At 22.7% G+C, this 18,056-nt stretch overlaps 6 protein-coding genes across 16 annotated transcripts in view; 3 read left to right on the top strand and 3 right to left on the bottom strand.

Annotated features, from left to right (window-relative positions):
• Window positions 1-491: 491 nt before the first annotated feature.
• On the top strand, window positions 492-2,454 carry LOC122711803 (tubulin epsilon and delta complex protein 1-like). Of its 2 annotated transcripts, XM_043930868.1 has the most exons (6): window positions 492-624; window positions 899-1,097; window positions 1,205-1,289; window positions 1,362-1,573; window positions 1,675-2,016; window positions 2,107-2,454. In XM_043930868.1, exons 2-6 carry the CDS (start codon window positions 978-980, stop codon window positions 2,452-2,454), a joined length of 1,107 nt encoding a protein of 368 aa, XP_043786803.1. In that variant the 5' UTR covers window positions 492-624; window positions 899-977. The 2 variants fall into 2 exon arrangements, with proteins under 2 accessions (XP_043786803.1, XP_043786802.1); XM_043930867.1 differs by lacking the exon at window positions 492-624 and having other exon boundaries at window positions 657-1,097.
• Window positions 2,430-3,235, bottom strand: LOC122711805 (ninjurin-1-like). The gene has a single exon (XM_043930873.1). The coding sequence runs from the start codon at window positions 3,233-3,235 to the stop codon at window positions 2,573-2,575; it is 663 nt and encodes a 220-aa protein (XP_043786808.1). The 3' UTR covers window positions 2,430-2,572.
• Window positions 3,236-3,949: 714 nt separating this feature from the next.
• On the top strand, window positions 3,950-6,221 carry LOC122711804. Of its 4 annotated transcripts, XM_043930872.1 has the most exons (3): window positions 3,950-4,088; window positions 4,196-5,562; window positions 5,638-6,221. In XM_043930872.1, the coding sequence occupies exons 2-3, from the start codon at window positions 5,046-5,048 to the stop codon at window positions 6,111-6,113; spliced, it is 993 nt and encodes a 330-aa protein (XP_043786807.1). In that variant the 5' UTR covers window positions 3,950-4,088; window positions 4,196-5,045; the 3' UTR covers window positions 6,114-6,221. The 4 variants fall into 4 exon arrangements, with proteins under 4 accessions (XP_043786807.1, XP_043786805.1, XP_043786806.1 ...); XM_043930870.1 differs by lacking the exon at window positions 3,950-4,088 and having other exon boundaries at window positions 4,261-4,395; window positions 4,999-6,221; XM_043930871.1 differs by lacking the exon at window positions 3,950-4,088 and having other exon boundaries at window positions 4,298-4,417; window positions 4,999-6,221.
• Window positions 6,222-6,284: 63 nt separating this feature from the next.
• LOC122711801 (potassium/sodium hyperpolarization-activated cyclic nucleotide-gated channel 2-like) lies at window positions 6,285-9,416 on the bottom strand. 2 transcript variants are annotated; one of them, XM_043930865.1, is made up of 10 exons: window positions 9,281-9,416; window positions 8,735-8,904; window positions 8,350-8,588; window positions 8,074-8,289; window positions 7,832-7,994; window positions 7,615-7,748; window positions 7,352-7,539; window positions 7,075-7,280; window positions 6,700-6,909; window positions 6,285-6,598 (listed from the first exon to the last, which is right to left on the bottom strand). In XM_043930865.1, the coding sequence occupies exons 2-10, from the start codon at window positions 8,783-8,785 to the stop codon at window positions 6,314-6,316; spliced, it is 1,692 nt and encodes a 563-aa protein (XP_043786800.1). In that variant the 5' UTR covers window positions 8,786-8,904; window positions 9,281-9,416; the 3' UTR covers window positions 6,285-6,313. The 2 variants fall into 2 exon arrangements, with proteins under 2 accessions (XP_043786800.1, XP_043786801.1); XM_043930866.1 differs by having other exon boundaries at window positions 8,440-8,578.
• On the top strand, window positions 8,922-12,448 carry LOC122711800 (F-box/LRR-repeat protein 2-like). Of its 2 annotated transcripts, none has more exons than XM_043930863.1 (7): window positions 8,922-9,047; window positions 9,131-9,379; window positions 9,689-9,964; window positions 10,048-11,058; window positions 11,298-11,699; window positions 11,777-11,920; window positions 12,005-12,448. In XM_043930863.1, exons 2-7 carry the CDS (start codon window positions 9,305-9,307, stop codon window positions 12,230-12,232), a joined length of 2,136 nt encoding a protein of 711 aa, XP_043786798.1. In that variant the 5' UTR covers window positions 8,922-9,047; window positions 9,131-9,304; the 3' UTR covers window positions 12,233-12,448. The 2 variants fall into 2 exon arrangements, with proteins under 2 accessions (XP_043786798.1, XP_043786799.1); XM_043930864.1 differs by having other exon boundaries at window positions 8,928-9,379; window positions 10,048-10,786; window positions 10,886-11,058.
• Window positions 12,449-15,533: 3,085 nt separating this feature from the next.
• Window positions 15,534-18,056, bottom strand: part of LOC122711907 (heat shock factor protein 1-like) — a 9,908-nt gene continuing 7,385 nt past the window's right edge. For all 5 annotated transcript variants that reach the window (XM_043931083.1, XM_043931086.1, XM_043931087.1 and 2 more), the window contains one exon: window positions 15,534-15,822. The gene's annotated coding sequence lies outside the window, so the exon portion shown is untranslated. The remainder of the gene's footprint in view (window positions 15,823-18,056) is intronic.

The raw sequence follows: 18,056 nt of genomic DNA, 5'->3' as shown, positions 1-18,056 counted from the left end.
TAATACATAAAAAATATAAATTATAACAAAATTCGTTTTATTACATTGATAATTAATTAACCATTAATAAAAATTAATATGATTCATGTTTTAAAGTTTATTTTCATTTATATTTTCATACATCGAACCAATATTTTTTTATTTATATTATATTACTATAATTATATTATATTTAAATATAATATTTTTTGTTTTTTTTATAAATCTCTTATAATAAAAATATTTATTTTTTTTTAAATTTTAATACCAATTTAAAAATATTCATTATCTTATCATTATACGAAAATTAATATAAAATTTATTTATAGATTATCGTATTATTTATAAAAAATAATTTAAATTATATTATACTATTTTATATTTTTAGTTTATATTTATATAAATCTATTATTGAGAATTAAACAAACATTTTGTATATATTTATACAGATAATTTATAGAAATAGATCGATACAAATGATTCCTTTATTTTTCCTTTATTTCTTTAATTTAAAAGAAAGTGCTGGATTTTTACCTGAACAGAAATATCTCCATTGTTATTATTGTCATTTATGTAGTTATAATACACTTAAATAATAAAATCGTATTGATATTGTTAGAATTGAGAATCTCTAGGAAAGTTCAGGTAGTTCAGGCTGTTAAATAGTGACCGTTTTCTTTGTTTGTGAAAAATTTTAAATCCGTCAATTGGTTTTATAATTCAAATAATACTATTTTGAAGAATAGTAATAAATATTTAAAATATTATAAATTTTAAAGGATTCTTAGATAAAACTTAATAGTATAATTTTAAATATTATTAAACTTCTATACTAAAATAGTTTTTATTGATGATAAATTTGTTTGAAAATTAAGTCAGTTGATTAATTTCTCCAATAGTTTATTTATTGATTTGACAGTATATAATTTAAAAAAAAACGCGTATGAAATCAGATAAGCTGAAATTTGTGTGCATGACATTAGATTTAAAACGTAATAATGTCCGATATAAAAAATGTTTTATCTCTATTATGTCAGCATTTAAATTTGTCAATTAATGTTATGATGAAACCTGAGTATTTTAGACAAGCAAAATTTAATGACATGGATGAAAATATCGTGAGTGTTATATACAATATCGCATAACCTTTATATAATATAAATTTATATATTTTAAAATATTTATAAAATAACTATTTTTAATTTACAATTTTTTTTTGTATTAGGACAAAATATTTTGGAAAATATTAAATGTTTTAAGTTATTATGCTGTGAAAGAGAAACAAATTGAAACTAATTTTGAACAATATGGTAAATTTTGTTGATTTTTCAAATCTTTTTACTAAATATTAAAAGATACTTAATAAGTTAATCTTATTTTAGATATAATATGGGCTACTAAATTATACTTTGCATATTTACAATATCCAGCAATAGAGTTTTATGCTCTAACTGAACAAAATAAAAATAGCAGAGCACTATTATTAGCATTTGCATGGCTTCTTGGAACACAAAATATTTTGAATGTTATCATTCAAATAAATCTTTCTAATAGCATATTAGCAAGAGAATTTTCATACTCAAATAACTTAGAAGTAATTAATTTTAAATATAAATGAAACAAAAGTAGCAATTAAAAAATATATATAATATTATTTATTTATAATAATAATATATAATATTATTTATCTTTTAGAAAAAAGAAACAGAATGTTATATACCAGAATCGATCATTGCACAAATTAACAATGTATTGTACTTAAATGGTAAAGTAAATTATAATATAAAAGAGATATCTGAATTGATTTCTGAGAGGACTAAATTAATAAGTAAAATTCATGCTGCAAGCAATAAAATTTGTGGATTGCCACATCTAAGTGTATCAGAAGCAGCACTAATAAAACGTATTTCAACAATTAATAAAGATGTTCTATCTAATGAAGATAAAAAACATATAAAAGAATTATCCACTATTGCTAATTTATTAAATATACATATAAAATGGATGAAGAAAGAACATATATTTTTTGAATGGATGGTAAGTAACAGAAATATCATTAATATTAATATAATATTCAAATATTTCATTTTATAAAATATAATAAAATAATGATAATAAAAATTACAGATAACAGTAATACAAGAACACAATAAGTTACAAAATGTCAATTTAGAAAATATGGATTGGAATGAAGTTTCGAAGTTCATTTCTTTATTATGTTGTATAATTCAAGAAAAATTAGAAACATCATCATCTAAAGAGAAACCTATGAATTTTCTAGACTGTGAACGTAAATGTATTTCGCGTTTATTAAAAGTTCAGATAGAAGATAGTAATACAGAAATAGAAAAATGGTTAATGGAAATTTCTACCGAATTGAATGAAAAGACAGAAAATATAGCTAAAAAAAAAGAGATGCTTTTTAAGAAACTGGAAAAAATTTTACAATCAATCCCCTATTGTGTGCAAGTTTAATTTTCATAGTAAAATAAAAATCCATATCTTCTTTTATGATTATTCAAGTATATATTATATTTAAAATATAAAATGTCATAATTGCTCATTAATTCATAACATTATTTCAGTAACAAATTTAAGTTTGTATAGGTACTGTCGACACTTGATTAACAACGCCAAATGACGAGATGAAAACATTGAAAATTGTCACTAAGAATATACCAATCACTGTCCAATTATTAGTCCGATCAGCTTTACACATTTGAGCATCGTCTTTAATATTATACTTGCTATTCCATATCAATCCTATTCCTACTGCAATTTGCAATAATAAGCTGGAACCTATTAGTACCAATGAAGGATAATAATATTGATGACCCCCATCGGTTTGTAAAACATAACGCAATTGATTCGCATTGGCAGACAAAAGAGCCAAATCCATCATTCCTTGAGCAAGCGTCTTTTTGTGTTGATAGATATTCACGTCAGGTATCGGTTGAAGAGGTGATCGCGGAAAAAATGGAGTTCTTGGATTTTCTGATATTCCTGGTTCACTTGATAAAAGACCATTATTTGTACTTCGATAATTAAATATAGAAGAATTAGTAGCTAATTTATGATTGTTGATTTCTGAACTTGTAATTGGTCGTGGATTATTCGTATTGTCAGTTTCAATCATAGCATCAGAACGTACTCCAACAGTCATTTCCAATGATTTAGAAGCTAATGATTCTGGTATTTCATCACCAATTTCATCCATATAAATAATTTCATCATTTTTATTGTTTTGTTGAGCCATAATTTAATTAATTCCAAATTCTTATTTTAAATAATATTACACATTTAATTAACCATTATCTATATTTTCAATATTTTTCAGATAACAGTAAGTATAGCGAAAGACATATTTTGAAAATAATTTCTTGCACACATGTAAGTTTCATAAAAATTTTTTTTTTTGCTTTCTTTCTGTTCATTCCTTTAATATATAGAAAGAAAAAATTTATATTATTCACTTTTATTGAATCTTAACACCATGAATCTTAACAATACACCACGTTTTTTATATTTTATGTGTGTTTCTTTGTTATATTATACTTTTTTATATATACTTTTTTATATTATAATTATATTTTACAATTGTAAAATAATTATGATTAACGTAATAATTATAATAACGTTTAACTGAAACCGATTTACTTAACTGAAAGGTTTTTAATAGAATGCAACACTGCATTTATTCAATAAAAATTAGATGATTCATGTAAACGTCATGCTTCCCTTGGATTTACCATTTATCTCAAGACTACATTTGTTGAAATTAATCATTTAGTAGCACAATAGTAATATTTTTTTACATTATGCCAGTCCACTTTATTATATAAAAATAGAAATTACTTTCTTTTTCAAAATCTTTATTTAATATTCTTTTATAAAATCCATTGTGAATTTCTTATATATTTAATATTTATTTCAAGTTTTTGTTAGTATATTTATTGCTTAATTTAATAAGAAATTGTAAAAAGAAATGATTTAGGATTTACATATTATGTGCAACTGCGTTCAGAAATATTTAAAGACGCGCTCTAATATTTTATGTCAAGGTTTTCGTAGTAGAAGGGATGGCATTATTCCAATGAAATGATCGATACGTAAGTATAAATAATATGTAAATCTGCCAAATCAATAAAAAAACAAGATTATTATCAAAATCAAAACAAATTTTTATAAATAATGATATAAATTTTATTTTTTTCAGTTCTCGATAAATATTATTTAAAAAATGTACATAAAAAAAAATTCACAGATCTTTATCTTCACTAATTTTATTCGAAGAACGTAATATTCGATGTACTTGGAAATAAACAGTAAAGTTCCAAATTTGTAATCCTGAGTAATATTGAATTCTAAGAAAATTGTATTATAAAACCGGTTCATCATATTTCCTCAATAGTATTGGTGATTATTTCTGATGCGAAGTGTAATTAATCTATTACAAATATATTCATGTTCATGATATAACAATATGAAAAATTATAGATAGTATCAGGAAGTTTTCCGAATGCTATTATTATATATTATAATCCAAGATATTTTATTTTGTCATTTGAAAATAATTTAAATATATGATCTTTATTCTAAGAGTACTTTATTCTAAGTAATATAGTTAGATTGTTAAGATATTCTAAATTTAAAATAGTTAAATAGTTTCATGTCTAGAGATCGTAATTAGATAATAAAGTTAAATAATTTGTTTATTGTAAAATATCTTCGATTTAAAGATTCATTTCCAAGATATTTATAATTCTGATATTATTTGGGCCAAAACTGATTCTTTATATATAACTATGTAGAATATCTTAGTTATTGAGCTATTCCGTTGTCAAGCAAACAATCATTCTCGTTAATTTTAAGATCGGATATAGTATTCTTAGTCGAGTTAAGTTAAACATATAATCATAGATATAAAATTTGTAAGCTTTTTCCAATATTTTTATTTTTATCATCTATTAGAGTTAAACTTTTCTCTAAAAAGTTAACAGCTATTTGTATTTTCTACAGACTTTAATTTATTTACAAAAAATATAAGGAAATGAAGACTGATAAATATGAAGGCTCAAAAATGTTGTACTCATTGCCCGGGAAAATTAGTTCATCCAGAAAGTAATGAATCTCACGAATGTTGTCAGCCACGATATATTTCAGGAAATTTAAGAATATCTTCTTTAAATAAACATGTGCCAGAGTGCTTTGGAAAAAAAGAAATCAAGGAAGATCTTTCAAAACGACTATCACAGAATCGATCAGCTTGTTATGATCAATTTGCTATAGCAAAGAAGCTTCATGCAGAGAATTTAGAACACCAACCTCTTCCCGATAAAGTCGATGATTCTGTTTTCAAGAACGTAAGATTAGAAGAATCTTCTGATAAAATTTTATCGAAAAAATATTGTGACTATTGTAAACAAGAATTTAAAAATCATTGTATGAATGCAAATAAACATTATAGACCAGTTTTAGGTTGTAAAGAGCCCAAAACAAAAATGGATTTAGCTATTTGTTGGGAAACTCCAATAAATCCGATTTACGAAACACCTAAGCCTATTCATATTGATGGTTCAGAAGGTGGAGTCGCGCCAGCCATATTTACTCTTGTTCAACATAGTTCTACTTCTAAAGCTTCCGTTTATTCTGAAACAGGAAAAAACAAGAAAAGTTCTACATCCTACCAAAATCAATGCAAATTACAAGAAGATTCAAATTATTGTTACAAAAATAAAGAAGAAAACAATAAAAATGTAAAATGTTATGATTGTACTTGCAAGGATTTGAATGTGAATATATTGAAGAAGAATAAAATCGAAGAACAACCAAAAAGAGAAATGTTTAGGAAATGTATTGCCTGCAATAAAAAAAATATTGATCCTAGATTGATTAGATCTGCTATTGGATTAACATTGGGTACTGAAAATAATCAAAAAGATGAAAGTAAATTAACGATACCAAGACCAAAGACTCCTTTTGCTAAAAAATCTTTTTGTATCGATTCTTTGGTTCCTCCCTTTAGTATTGTTAATAGATATAGAGATGATGAATTTCCGGAACATTGGAGACTTATGTCAGTTTATCAACAATCATATAAGAATCCATACAAACGGAAAATTTATCGCAGTTAGATTATACAAATTAAATTTTAAATTGTAAAATAGTAATAGAATTATAACAAATATTTTATTTCAAATCTTAATGTAACGAACTCAAATTTTAATTTTAAACAACTTTAAATATTTTAATCTGAATTTGAAAATTTTATTTTTAATTTTAATTTTTCAACTATTTAATGAATATTAAATTTTTAAAATATATTATTTTAAATTTATAATTTCTTACGTTGTATAGTACTTATATTAACATATTGCGGCATGAAAAAGATTTCTAAATTCTCTGAATCTATAAGAAGACTTTGATTCAAATTTTCAAGAGCAACATTTTGCAAACGGTTTAAGAGATCAGGATATGGTGCTATAAATCTTCGGAAATCGTGGCGATATAACACGTATATTTCACAAGTTTCCACCGCAACTATAGTTGCTATTCTATGCTCGGTATCCATTACCAAGGCAATTTCACCGAAATAACTTTCATCTTCCAAATGACAAATCTTTATATTTCATTATGAAAAAGAAAATATATTTTTTATCTTTCATAAAAAAAAAAGTCGATGAAACTATGATAATGATATGATATGATAACATTACATACTTCTTTTCCTGCAGAATTGTAAACCGCTACTGTTCCAGAAGAAATGAAATACAAAGCTTCGCCACGGGTGCCAGCTTTAACTATTTCATCACCGGCTATATAGATTTCGGATTGTAATGCACCTGTTAACTGTACTATTATATGTTTTGGTAGATGCTTAAATAATTCTACGTTTTTAAGGAATTTCAAATAATTATGCAAAATGATTTCCTAGAAAGAAGATTTTCATTATTAAAACATACAATAATGTTTTGCTATCTATTTTTACATAAAAAATTACTAGTTTCTTATATTTCATATAATTATATATTAAAGAAGCTAATAATTTCAAATAATTGCATTTCCTATTATAATTATAGGAAAAATTAAATGAACCTCCCGCAAATAAGGTGAAACTTCCTGTATGATTTTCTGATTTCTTTCGAAACCTTTTTTATTGCGATAATGATAAAATGTTAATAAACGAAGTTGTAAAGCAGATGGAAGTTCTTTGTATCGCATATATTCTAACAACTGTGCTATCAGCCTCAAATTATGTTTAATTGTTATATGAAACGTTGTTATTAATTGTGAGAATTGCGCTATAAAAAAGATAATTATTATTTGTATAATATACTATTATAACGATAGCATACAATAAAGAAATACTTACTTAATAAAAATATGGCACCAAAACATCCAACTATCATTAAGATCATATTTAATATAATATCTTCTGTCGTTTTCATATCTAAAAAATGGCAAGAACGAGAAAAGGCGATAAGCGAACGATGCAAGCACATTAGATATTTCTTTGCTGTTGTTTCCCTGTTTTGAAAATATGATGAATTGATCCAAGACCTAAATAGATCCAAGAATAATTTTAGAATTCATTATTGAAGAAATAAATATAATAGAAAGAATATAAATACTAACTCATTACTTAAAGTGCCTAAAACATATACAGATAGAGGAACATAATATTCTAGACAAGCAGCCCAGTGAATACATATTATAATAACCACGCACGTATCTAAAATTTTATGCAATTGAAAATATATTCTGTATACCTAAAATTATAAAAATATTCAAAATATTTACAATTATTTTATAATTTTGTCATAATTTTATAATCAATGTAAAAATAACTAACGTCGCGAAGTCTTTTAGAACAAGCAAGAATATTGCGAATTCTTAATAATTTCATCATATTTAATGTAGCACAGTACCATATTGAATTAGGTACAATAAAAATGAAGATTCCTATGGGTAATATGGGCAAAAAATCTATTAGGAAATAACTTTGCAAATATTTCCTGCATAAAAATAAAAATATCGATTATTGATAATTTATAATATCGTTCTATCAAAATCATCATTTAATGATTAAAGTACCGTGCTACAATCATAGGATCAAGAACAGTAAGCTTCGTTTGATAATCATAATAACCCGTGAAGAACCACATGATAATATCACATAAAAATACTATATTTATTATATCGTTAATCACAAAATAGGTAAAGAGTTCATCAAAATAAAATGTGATGATTATTGGAGTGATCAGAAGAGCCACAAATGTGAATATAATCATTATTGAATCCCAAACGATTCTAAAAAATTAAAATAGTTTAATTATAAAAATAATTGAAAGGATATATTTTAAAATTAACCTGAATGAACTAAAAGGATGTATCATATAAGGATGTGATTTGAGGTGTCTCGAAATTTCATAATTAACTGCAGTTGTACTTTTGACACACCAGCGAGTTAAAGGATGCTTTTTATGTAAAACACGTTGTCTCATAAACCAACGACTCAACTTATCCAAAATCCGATTTCCTTTTCTAATAGCCATTATCTCATCTTCTTCTTTCGGTTGTTCACAGATATGCTCTGTAACTGGAACATGCTACATAATATAAAATTAAATTGATTTTTCATTGAATTATAAAAATAAATATTTAGATTTTAAATATTATAATATTGATAAAACTATAATGAATAATTAAATATTATAAAATTATATGAATTTCATTAAATAGAGTTTCAATTTACCTCCAAAATTGGCACTTCCGTAAAATGGGGGACAAAAGCCATTAAATCCATCCAGCTGATTTGTTGTTTTGACAGATCAGCTGATCAGTAGATATAAGTTGTCGAAGAGAAATGATTTCTATATATATATATATATATATAATTATTTATTTATTAAAACTAATTAATGGCTGTGTAAAAAAAAATTATTTTTTTTAAATATTATGTTCAAAAATTATCAGAATATATATACATTTATAAAAATAACTAGAAAAATATTATTTATTTCTACATTAAGTTTTGATGAATCAAGCAGTACAATGATAGTATCGAAGTAAGAATATTAAAAATATAATTAAGCAGTTTTGTGATAACTATTATGTATTATATAGCAAATCAGAACTATTATATTTATAGTGTGATTTTAATATGAGTGAAAAGCACGTGACTATCGTAAAACAACTGTAATACATTTGAGCAATGATTTGATTGTTATACGAATATTTAGTGTAAAATCATAAATTAATATCCTATAAGATATACCATTCATTGGAACGAAATACTTACGATTTTTTATTAACAATTTTTATTATGGCGATCATGTCTGACGGCAAAACTCGTATGAGTAATATGTTAGATATGGATAATTTTCAATTGCCTATAGATGTAAGTCTTTATTATCTATATTTAATTTGAATCTTATTTTTATTTAAATCATTTTTTTATTTATATTTTTTTCTTTACATTATAAATATATAAATTTTCACAAAATAAATAATTATAACCTGAAAACATTTATTTAAAAAAATAATTAACAATTATAATTTAATTTAATTTAATAAAAATTTAAGTATAAGTTTTTGTAATAATAACAATATATTTTGTAGAAAATAATTTCAAATTGTTTCATATATTTATTTCTTTCAGGTAATAAATTATATATATTTTTATTGATTAAGTCTATTTTAATTTTAGGTAATTATACATATACTATCATATTTGTCTACATCTGATAGAATGTCAGCAGGATTAGTTAATCAAACATGGCATGAAGCATCTCTTGCCATGAAATTTTTGGATCAAGAAGAATTAGTACTTGGTCGACCACATGCAGATAATTTAAATGAAGTGATAGAACTTTTACAACATTCTACAAGACCATTTTATCACTTTGTTTTTAGAGAAATAGAATTAAAAAGGAATATGCCTATTTGGGATCAATATGGACCTCATATGAAAAGTCTAGTATTGGTAAAATTAATTTAATTATTAATATTATTATTAAAATATATAAGGAAATTGTTTTTAATTTTATAATTATTATTAATTTTCAGTTATGTTGTGATTTAAGTGAAAAAACACTTGTAGAAATTTTTAAATGCTGTAAGTCTTTAAAAATATTACGCATTAATGCTTGTAGAGAATGTCTAATGTCTGGTAGGCTTCTAGAAGATGAAAATGATATAAAAGAACTCTCAGAAACATTTAAAAATGTCCAAGAACTTAGTCTTGGTTATAATCGTTTTCTAAGTGATGCTCTTTTTAATAGACTAGTTGCTATTTGTCCAAATTTGGAATCTTTAAGCCTCATAGGCTGTCAAATATCTTTCCATTATGGATTGTATAAAAAATTTTACCCTCAAAATATCAGTTTTTCTGAGGCTTCAAAATCAATTTTAACTTTTTTAAATACATTACAATATCTTAAGCAACAAGCACATAAATTGAAACATTTAAATTTTGGTTATACTTTGATTGATGGAAATGCTTTAGCTACTTTGTCAGCTTTACAAGATCTAAAATTGGAATCTCTGATGTTACAAAGTTGTTATCAATTAACTATAGAAGGCATTAAAGGATTAACACAATATCAAACTTATTTGAAAATTCTTGATATTAGTTTCTGCGTACGTATCACAGATGCTAGTTTACTTTGCATTTGTAAAAACTTAACAAAATTGGAAACGCTCAGAATAAAACGATGTCGTGCTGTAACTGATATTGGTATAAAATATATTAAATTATTAAAAAAATTACAAGAACTCGATATTTCGGAAGATGAATTACTTACCGGTGATTGTATTACTCATGGTCTTTGTTCTGGTTATAATATAGATGACAATAATATAGAACAAAATATTGATTCTGAAAATATTAATTTTACTTCATCAGAAAAAAATGATCTTATAGAAGAAACAACAAGAAAAGAGAATATGCGAGTATTATCAGCAAATGCTTTACATCTTCATGAAGAATCAATTGAATGCATAACCAAATCTTTCCCTAATTTAAGACAACTTGAACTTAGTTATTGTTTTAACGGTGTTACTGATAAAACAATACAGGTATGTGAAAATCATTTTATTATTATTATTTTATATTAATATTATCTGCGTTTCATGAAAAGGATGTTATTTGTAAAAAACGAAAAATATGATAAAATGATAGATTTTTAATAGATTTTATGCTGATTATTTTCCTGAACTTTCAGGAATTACTAAAACTTAAGAGAGTCGCTGTAAATCATAAATTTTTGTACCAGCGATGATGCTCATGCATATAAAAGTAAGTTTATCTTTTATAGATGATATTCAAGGAGCTTGTACATTTACAAACATTAAAAATAAGCCATTGTGATGAGGTCAGTGACGCTGGCTTAACGGGTATGGGTACTGGTAACCATGAGTATGTCGAAAAAATACAAGTTGTACATAAACCAGAATTTACAGAATCTAGACTTAGAATCAGTTTACGTTCAAAAGCTGAAGAAGAAATAGTACGCGACGCTGATCGAAAACGAGAAATTATGCATCTTTGTGAAAATGTATTTCAACCATTAAATCCATTTTCTGGCTTCTCTTTAATCAGGCTCAAATGCCTTCAAGAACTCGACCTTTCTGGTTGTAATAGAATTACTGATGTCAGTTTAAAACACGCATTCGCTTTTCCAGAATTAAAAATCTTAAATTTAAGTCAATGCCAACAGGTGCGTGTTAAATAATTCAAATAATGTATAAAAAAAACATAATATATAATTTATTATCATATTATTTTTTATTATAGATTACACATATTGGATTGGATTATTTATCGAAAAATAATCCAGCCATCGAATATTTAAATTTAAATCGGTGTTATAATATATCGGATATTGGTATATCATATCTTGCACAAAGATTGCATAGATTGAAGCGACTTCTCATCCAGGTACTTTTATAATTAAAAATTAATTATATATTATAATTATATGTTATATTTTTAATACAAGAATGTAATGATCTTTTTTTACAGGGATGTTCACAACTCACGGATCATACTCTCGATTCTATTAAATTGTATTGCAAAAGTTTACATTATCTAGATACACGTTATTGTCGGGGAATGTCAGTGGCAGGTCTTCAGAGCTTGTCACATTTATTATATGTTGATTGGCATAAACACACAGATGTTGTATCTACAGAAAATGAAATATTACCACCACCAGCTCCGCCTTTACCATCATTACCATCTTTACCATAGAGACGGCTTCAATATTTTCTTTCGCATTTTAAGGACAGGGTAAGGGAAAATTGAAGTATTATTTTAAAAGCTGACTGTAAATTATGTGATAGATTTAATTCAATAGAAAATTTTTTATTCAATGTTTGCATAAATATTAATCGATGTTTGACATTATATGCAAGAAATTTCATATATTTTAAAATATTTGCATAGAAATTTTAAATTCTGTACATATGGAATATATAATACGAAAAATTTTTGGTATGCATCATATTAAATATTTAACAACGATTATAAAAAAATTTGTATAGGATTTTAAAAAAAAACAGTTTAAATATATTGCAAAAAGAGAATATTTATTAAATATTTAATATAAAATGTAAGCTAATTAAATGAGCATATTTATAGAATATTAAATGATAATACAATTTTAACTAAGTGCAATAAATCAGCCAAAATATAATTTATAACTTTTCATTAATTTTTAAATAGATAATAATATTACTTAAACTATTACTAATTAATTTAGATTTTTTTAAAAATTTTATTCTGTTTTATAATACAATGTAACAGATAAACAATTATTATTATTTATAGTAATCACTATCTAGAAATGATAAAAATAATAATTATGTACAAAATTTTATATGCAAGTTGAGAATTCACTTATATTTTTTGATATCTATTCAGATATTGTCAAAAATCATATTGTCAAAGAATTCTTAATTTAAAAATTTTTAAATCAAAAAATTTAAGAAAGTTTAAATTAAACTTAAATTTGAATAGATAATAATTGTAATTTAAAAAATAGCAAATATTTTTAATTAAATTTTTATATATAAATTAATATTTATAGTACAAAATAATAATTATTATACTAAAATTTAACACATAATGGATAATTACTATACTATATTATACTATACCATAAAATTTAAATCGAAATATTTTTGTTAAAATACTGCCATTAAAAAAATTATAAAATAAACATAAATATAATTTAATTAATATAATATAGTTTCTATACTATTTTATTGAGTAGATATTATTATATAACAAAATAATATTTTATTCTAATATAGAAAATTATATTTTTCTCAGCAAATTAATCAAGATATTGTTATTTGAATAAGTGCAATATTTAATTAATTAATTTACAAAAGATTTTGAATTCTAAATAATATAAAATTTGTTCAAAGTTTTTCGAATATTATACGAATGATACGCTGCTCTGAATAATTTATGTGACATGTTTATATAAGGATAAATTGTTCAATCTAGGATATATAATAAAATTATATAAACAATGATCTAAATTTTATTTTAAAACAAATAAATTTAACATTATTTTTAAAAATTTATTTGTATTGAATAAAATAACTTCGATTAAAATTGTAGTTTTTAAAAAGTTATTCTTCTAATTAATTACTGTTGATTTTTTAAATATATATGTTTATTACGTAATAACATTAGTTGAGGCAGCAAAAAAATGTCAATTTTCATATATAGCAAAAATAAGAGCATAGTATTAAGTATTCACAGATAAATGTAGATGAATGAAAATTGCGAATTTTTTTTCTCAATATTTTCCTTCCCATATTTAGATACGTTTTAATTTGTCTTTTAACTATTATAACTGGTATTTTTTTTATAATTAGTAGCAAAACACACAATTGATCAATAAACGAAACATCACTCGTTCGCGATCAGTTCAATTCTATTACTTTGTATAAAATTTTTTAATATATCACAAAATTAGATACAAGCAGTGTAGTATCAACTATACTTTTGTACAGTATATATTATTTTGATTTTATTACATTTTTACTTGTAATTTGATCCTCTATGGGTAATTGAATGATTATTTGATACAAACAATTAGTAAAGTATAGGCATTTAACAATAAAATTTTAAAATGAATAGTTAAAATTTAATTTAATCATTCGAAATAATTGATTTTTTAAATTAATTAAAAAATTTAAAATAACCCATAGAAGATCAATAACAATTTGTTTTAAATATTCTAAACAATGAGCTTTTTTTAACTTTTTATGTATTGTAAATTAATAGACACTTAATATTATATAATAAAAGTAGTTAACACATAGATAAGTAATATAAATGTAGATTAAATCTAATAACGAAAATAGTATGTTGAAAATGTGTTGAAATTATTTTTAAGATATAAATAGAGAAAAAAAAAATTCATAAAGGTATGGTTGACACTTCACTGTATATGAAATTATGTAACTAAATTTTTTTTATAAATTTTTAATATAATATAAATTCTTTTTTTGTGTGACAAATGAATATAAAAAAAAAACCTACTTACAACTAAAATTAAAATAATAATGTTAATTTGACAAAGATTATAATGTACTATCTGTTTATATTATCTTCTGATATACATAAATTAAAATTGTCAATTTATCTTTTATAGATTCAGCATAAAGATTTCAGTGTTTAGTGAATTATTTATAAGTTTAAATTATTTACTGCACGCAAACTAAACAATAAATATAAATTTTATCTTAAATGATAATAAAAAAATTTCTTATTCTGTACAACAAGAATAAAATATATATCTAAAGAAATCTTAATTAAATATCTTGAATATATAAATATTCCAAATATTTTCTTTATATTTTCATTTTTATATTATCCTTTATAATATTTTTTATCTTGTTCATTTTCTAATTCATTTACAAATTTCATTAAAGATATTTTTATGGAATATTTTTGATGATATTATTTTTAATTAATTTTCATATAATCTTTAATACACAAAATAAAACTTAAAAAAAAAAAAAAAAAAAAAAGAAAGAAAATGAAGAAAATAAGAAATTATGCGGAACTTCAAAATAAAGAAAATCTTTTATATAACAAAAGGACAGTGACAATGTTTTTAATATTTAAACACTGAAATCTTAATATATTTTTTACTTTCATTCAAACTTTTAGTATAATGAAAGAATAGTTAAAAAATATAATGATATTATTAAACAAATTTTATACTTTTAACACACATTAGTTTTTTTTAGATATATATATATATAGATTTCTATATACATATATTTGTACGTTTTGACGTACATATTGCTCAATATAGAATTAATTTATTTATATTCTAATACTGTGCATTACACACACTATATAAAAAAATGTTACTTTTCGCGTGACGAACATTTTTAAGAAATATTCTATGTCTCTTTATCAATGCAACAATTCTGCGTGATTATATACAAAACAATGAAAATGGAAGTTTATAATATTTTCTCAATATATATATATGATGCGCGCATTTTCACTTCTTTATTCCTTTTTTTTTTTGTATGTCATATTTTTTTTAATAAGTTCATGAAATATGTTTTTATCCGCATAGTTTATTAATATGAAGGTAAATTATTTCTTTCAATCTCTAGATTTGTATCATTTGGTTCTTTATCTTGTTTACTTTCTTCTTCAAGGAATTTTATGCACTTTAATTGTTTCTATCATCCCCTCCATATATTAAACTTGTTACAGGATTAATTAGCATCATATATGCTAATTAAAACGAAGATATTACCAATAAGGTAATTAAAAATCCAGCAGTCTTTCCTCCAAGGCTAAAATAAAAAAACAATTATATATATTTGTTAATAAAAAATATAAAAGTCTATAGATTCTAGTAGCAACTTCAATTCGCGCATAATGAACAAATGCTCTTCAATCTTTTTTATCCAAATTTGTATATTTTCAATTAAAAATATTCTTAATTAAAAATTCTAATAATATGCTTGAAAAAACAAAAAGAAATCTTGAGATTAAATATTTTAATAGATATTTCTATATATAAAATTTTATATAAAATATAACTGATTAAATAAATGATGATGAATTAAACAATATCTAATACTTATAATGCAATAAAAATATCAATAATTTTTCCTGTTCATTTTCTAATTGTAAAAGATATAGATAATTTATAATTATGCTTTTGATTAATTTTAACCTAAAATAAAGAATAAAGATAAAGAATATTTTTTTTTTAAATAATTAGATAAAATATAATGAAATGTTCAATTGCTGCAAAATAATTAGCTGAAAATATATGGAACTAATTTTGTTAGCTAATACAACAATTTATTTATAAAAAAAATAATAAGAATATAATTAATGCGTATTTTCGTTTCAAAATTCGAAAAAATTTTTCAACAAATTTAACATATTAGAATTGTATTTAATTTAAATTTTAGTAAATATTTTATTTATTTTATATATTCGTACTTTTTGATAATCCATAGTAATTTTTAAATAATTAACTTGTAGATCAAATAAAATGATTATAAAATAATTTTTAAATTTTGAAATATAAAATTTATCAATATATAAATTATTATATATAGATTTAGGTAATACAAAAAATAATGAAGACATTTGGATATTTATTTTAGAAGTATTTGTTGTATATATTTATAAACAAATCAATTATAATCACTTTTATTCATATTTGCTAACATAAAGAAATATATTATAATTATATTCAATATTTGTGAATTTGCATAAGAAACAAAATTCTTTCAATTATATATTTTATAATATAAAAAATAAAATATATTGTATATATTGTTATACTTTTTATTATAATAAGTACACATGTGATAACTATTCATTTCAAATATCTATTTGCAACATATTTTTTTCTGTAATAATATTTCTGTAATAAAATTCTGTAAATTCTGTAATAAAAAATCAAAATAGTAAAATACTTATATTTTAACATAATCACAAAGAGTTTAATGCAACAATTCATTTATGAATTGTTGTACTATTATCAGAACTTAAGTATATTTTACAAACGTAGAAAAAGAATAAATATTTATATACAATAAATCATTATCTACAAATAAATATTAATTATCATTTTAAAAAAATGTTAACATACAGATTTTTTATTATAAAAATATAAAATTCGCTTTTTTTATTCTCATTCTTTCCTTGTACACTATACCTTGATCTACAAGAACAAAGGGCACTTCAATGTAATTTTTGTTTAAATTCAACATGTATACATACAATTATTCTTCCTTATTGAAAGAATTTAGTACAAAAAATACGAATTTCGTATATATTGTTTTTTTAAATTAATTGTGTAGATGAAATCTATAATAAATAATTAAAATAAATATTAGTATAAATAATAAAATCAAAAATTAAAATAGAAATTACAGATGACAAAAATACGCAGAAATCTATGGTATATTTAACAATTTTAAACCTGTTTTGCTGCATTTCTGCAATTTTTGTTTAAGTTTTGTCCAAAACTACGGCGCAATAAATACATAGAATTACAATAGTTCTTTGACGATACAGGAACTTTAAATTTGCATTGTATAATTGATAAGAAACGTTAGTCACTATAACGTGATTTCGTGTCTTTGAATTATGTATATATATATATTTTTTGTATATATATATACACATACACATAGAAAAAAAAGGAAAAAAATATTTTCATATTTTGATGAAATATATCGATAAGGGAATAATTTTTTTGTTTCATTTTCACCATTATCGATTTATAATATGTGCCATGAATAAAATAGAGCATAACATTAAAGTAAAAATCAAATTTCATCATCTTTTATAATATGCGTATATAGCAGCAAATCCAAAGGATTTTATGCGCTCCAGTAGTTTTTAATCATTTATTGTCCTCCACAAACCGATGAGATCATTGATTGATCGAGACCGTATTTTTCTCAGATATAGATACTGTATATTACAAGCTCGTTACTTATTTGGTCATCAAAATACACCGAGAGAGAGAGAGAGAGAGAGAGAGAGAGAGAGAGAGAGA

Source organism: Apis laboriosa, unplaced genomic scaffold (assembly GCF_014066325.1).
Source record: "Apis laboriosa isolate Shangri-la unplaced genomic scaffold, ASM1406632v1 scaffold18_cov149, whole genome shotgun sequence".
Classification (NCBI taxonomy): domain Eukaryota; kingdom Metazoa; phylum Arthropoda; class Insecta; order Hymenoptera; family Apidae; genus Apis; species Apis laboriosa.
The sequence above is the reverse complement of the archived record's forward strand: the minus strand, read 5'-3'. Positions and strand labels throughout refer to the sequence as shown.

Excerpts from the sequence above, each read along its gene's own strand:
- LOC122711804 (XM_043930870.1), top strand. The coding sequence starts at position 5,046 with ATGAAGGCTCAAAAATGTTGTACTCATTGCCCGGGAAAATTAGTTCAT.
- LOC122711805 (XM_043930873.1), bottom strand. The coding sequence starts at position 3,235 with ATGGCTCAACAAAACAATAAAAATGATGAAATTATTTATATGGATGAA.
- LOC122711801 (XM_043930865.1), bottom strand. The coding sequence starts at position 8,785 with ATGGATTTAATGGCTTTTGTCCCCCATTTTACGGAAGTGCCAATTTTG. Across the intron at positions 8,589-8,734 it reads CGGAAGTGCCAATTTTGGAG|CATGTTCCAGTTACAGAGCA; the intron begins GTAAATTGAAAC and ends TATATTATGTAG. Across the intron at positions 7,749-7,831 it reads GTTCTAAAAGACTTCGCGAC|GTATACAGAATATATTTTCA; the intron begins GTTAGTTATTTT and ends TTATAATTTTAG.
- LOC122711803 (XM_043930868.1), top strand. The coding sequence starts at position 978 with ATGTCCGATATAAAAAATGTTTTATCTCTATTATGTCAGCATTTAAAT. Across the intron at positions 1,098-1,204 it reads ATGACATGGATGAAAATATC|GACAAAATATTTTGGAAAAT; the intron begins GTGAGTGTTATA and ends TTTTTGTATTAG. Across the intron at positions 1,574-1,674 it reads CATACTCAAATAACTTAGAA|AAAAAAGAAACAGAATGTTA; the intron begins GTAATTAATTTT and ends TTTATCTTTTAG.
- LOC122711800 (XM_043930863.1), top strand. The coding sequence starts at position 9,305 with ATGGCGATCATGTCTGACGGCAAAACTCGTATGAGTAATATGTTAGAT. Across the intron at positions 9,380-9,688 it reads ATTTTCAATTGCCTATAGAT|GTAATTATACATATACTATC; the intron begins GTAAGTCTTTAT and ends TTTTAATTTTAG. Across the intron at positions 11,921-12,004 it reads TGAAGCGACTTCTCATCCAG|GGATGTTCACAACTCACGGA; the intron begins GTACTTTTATAA and ends CTTTTTTTACAG.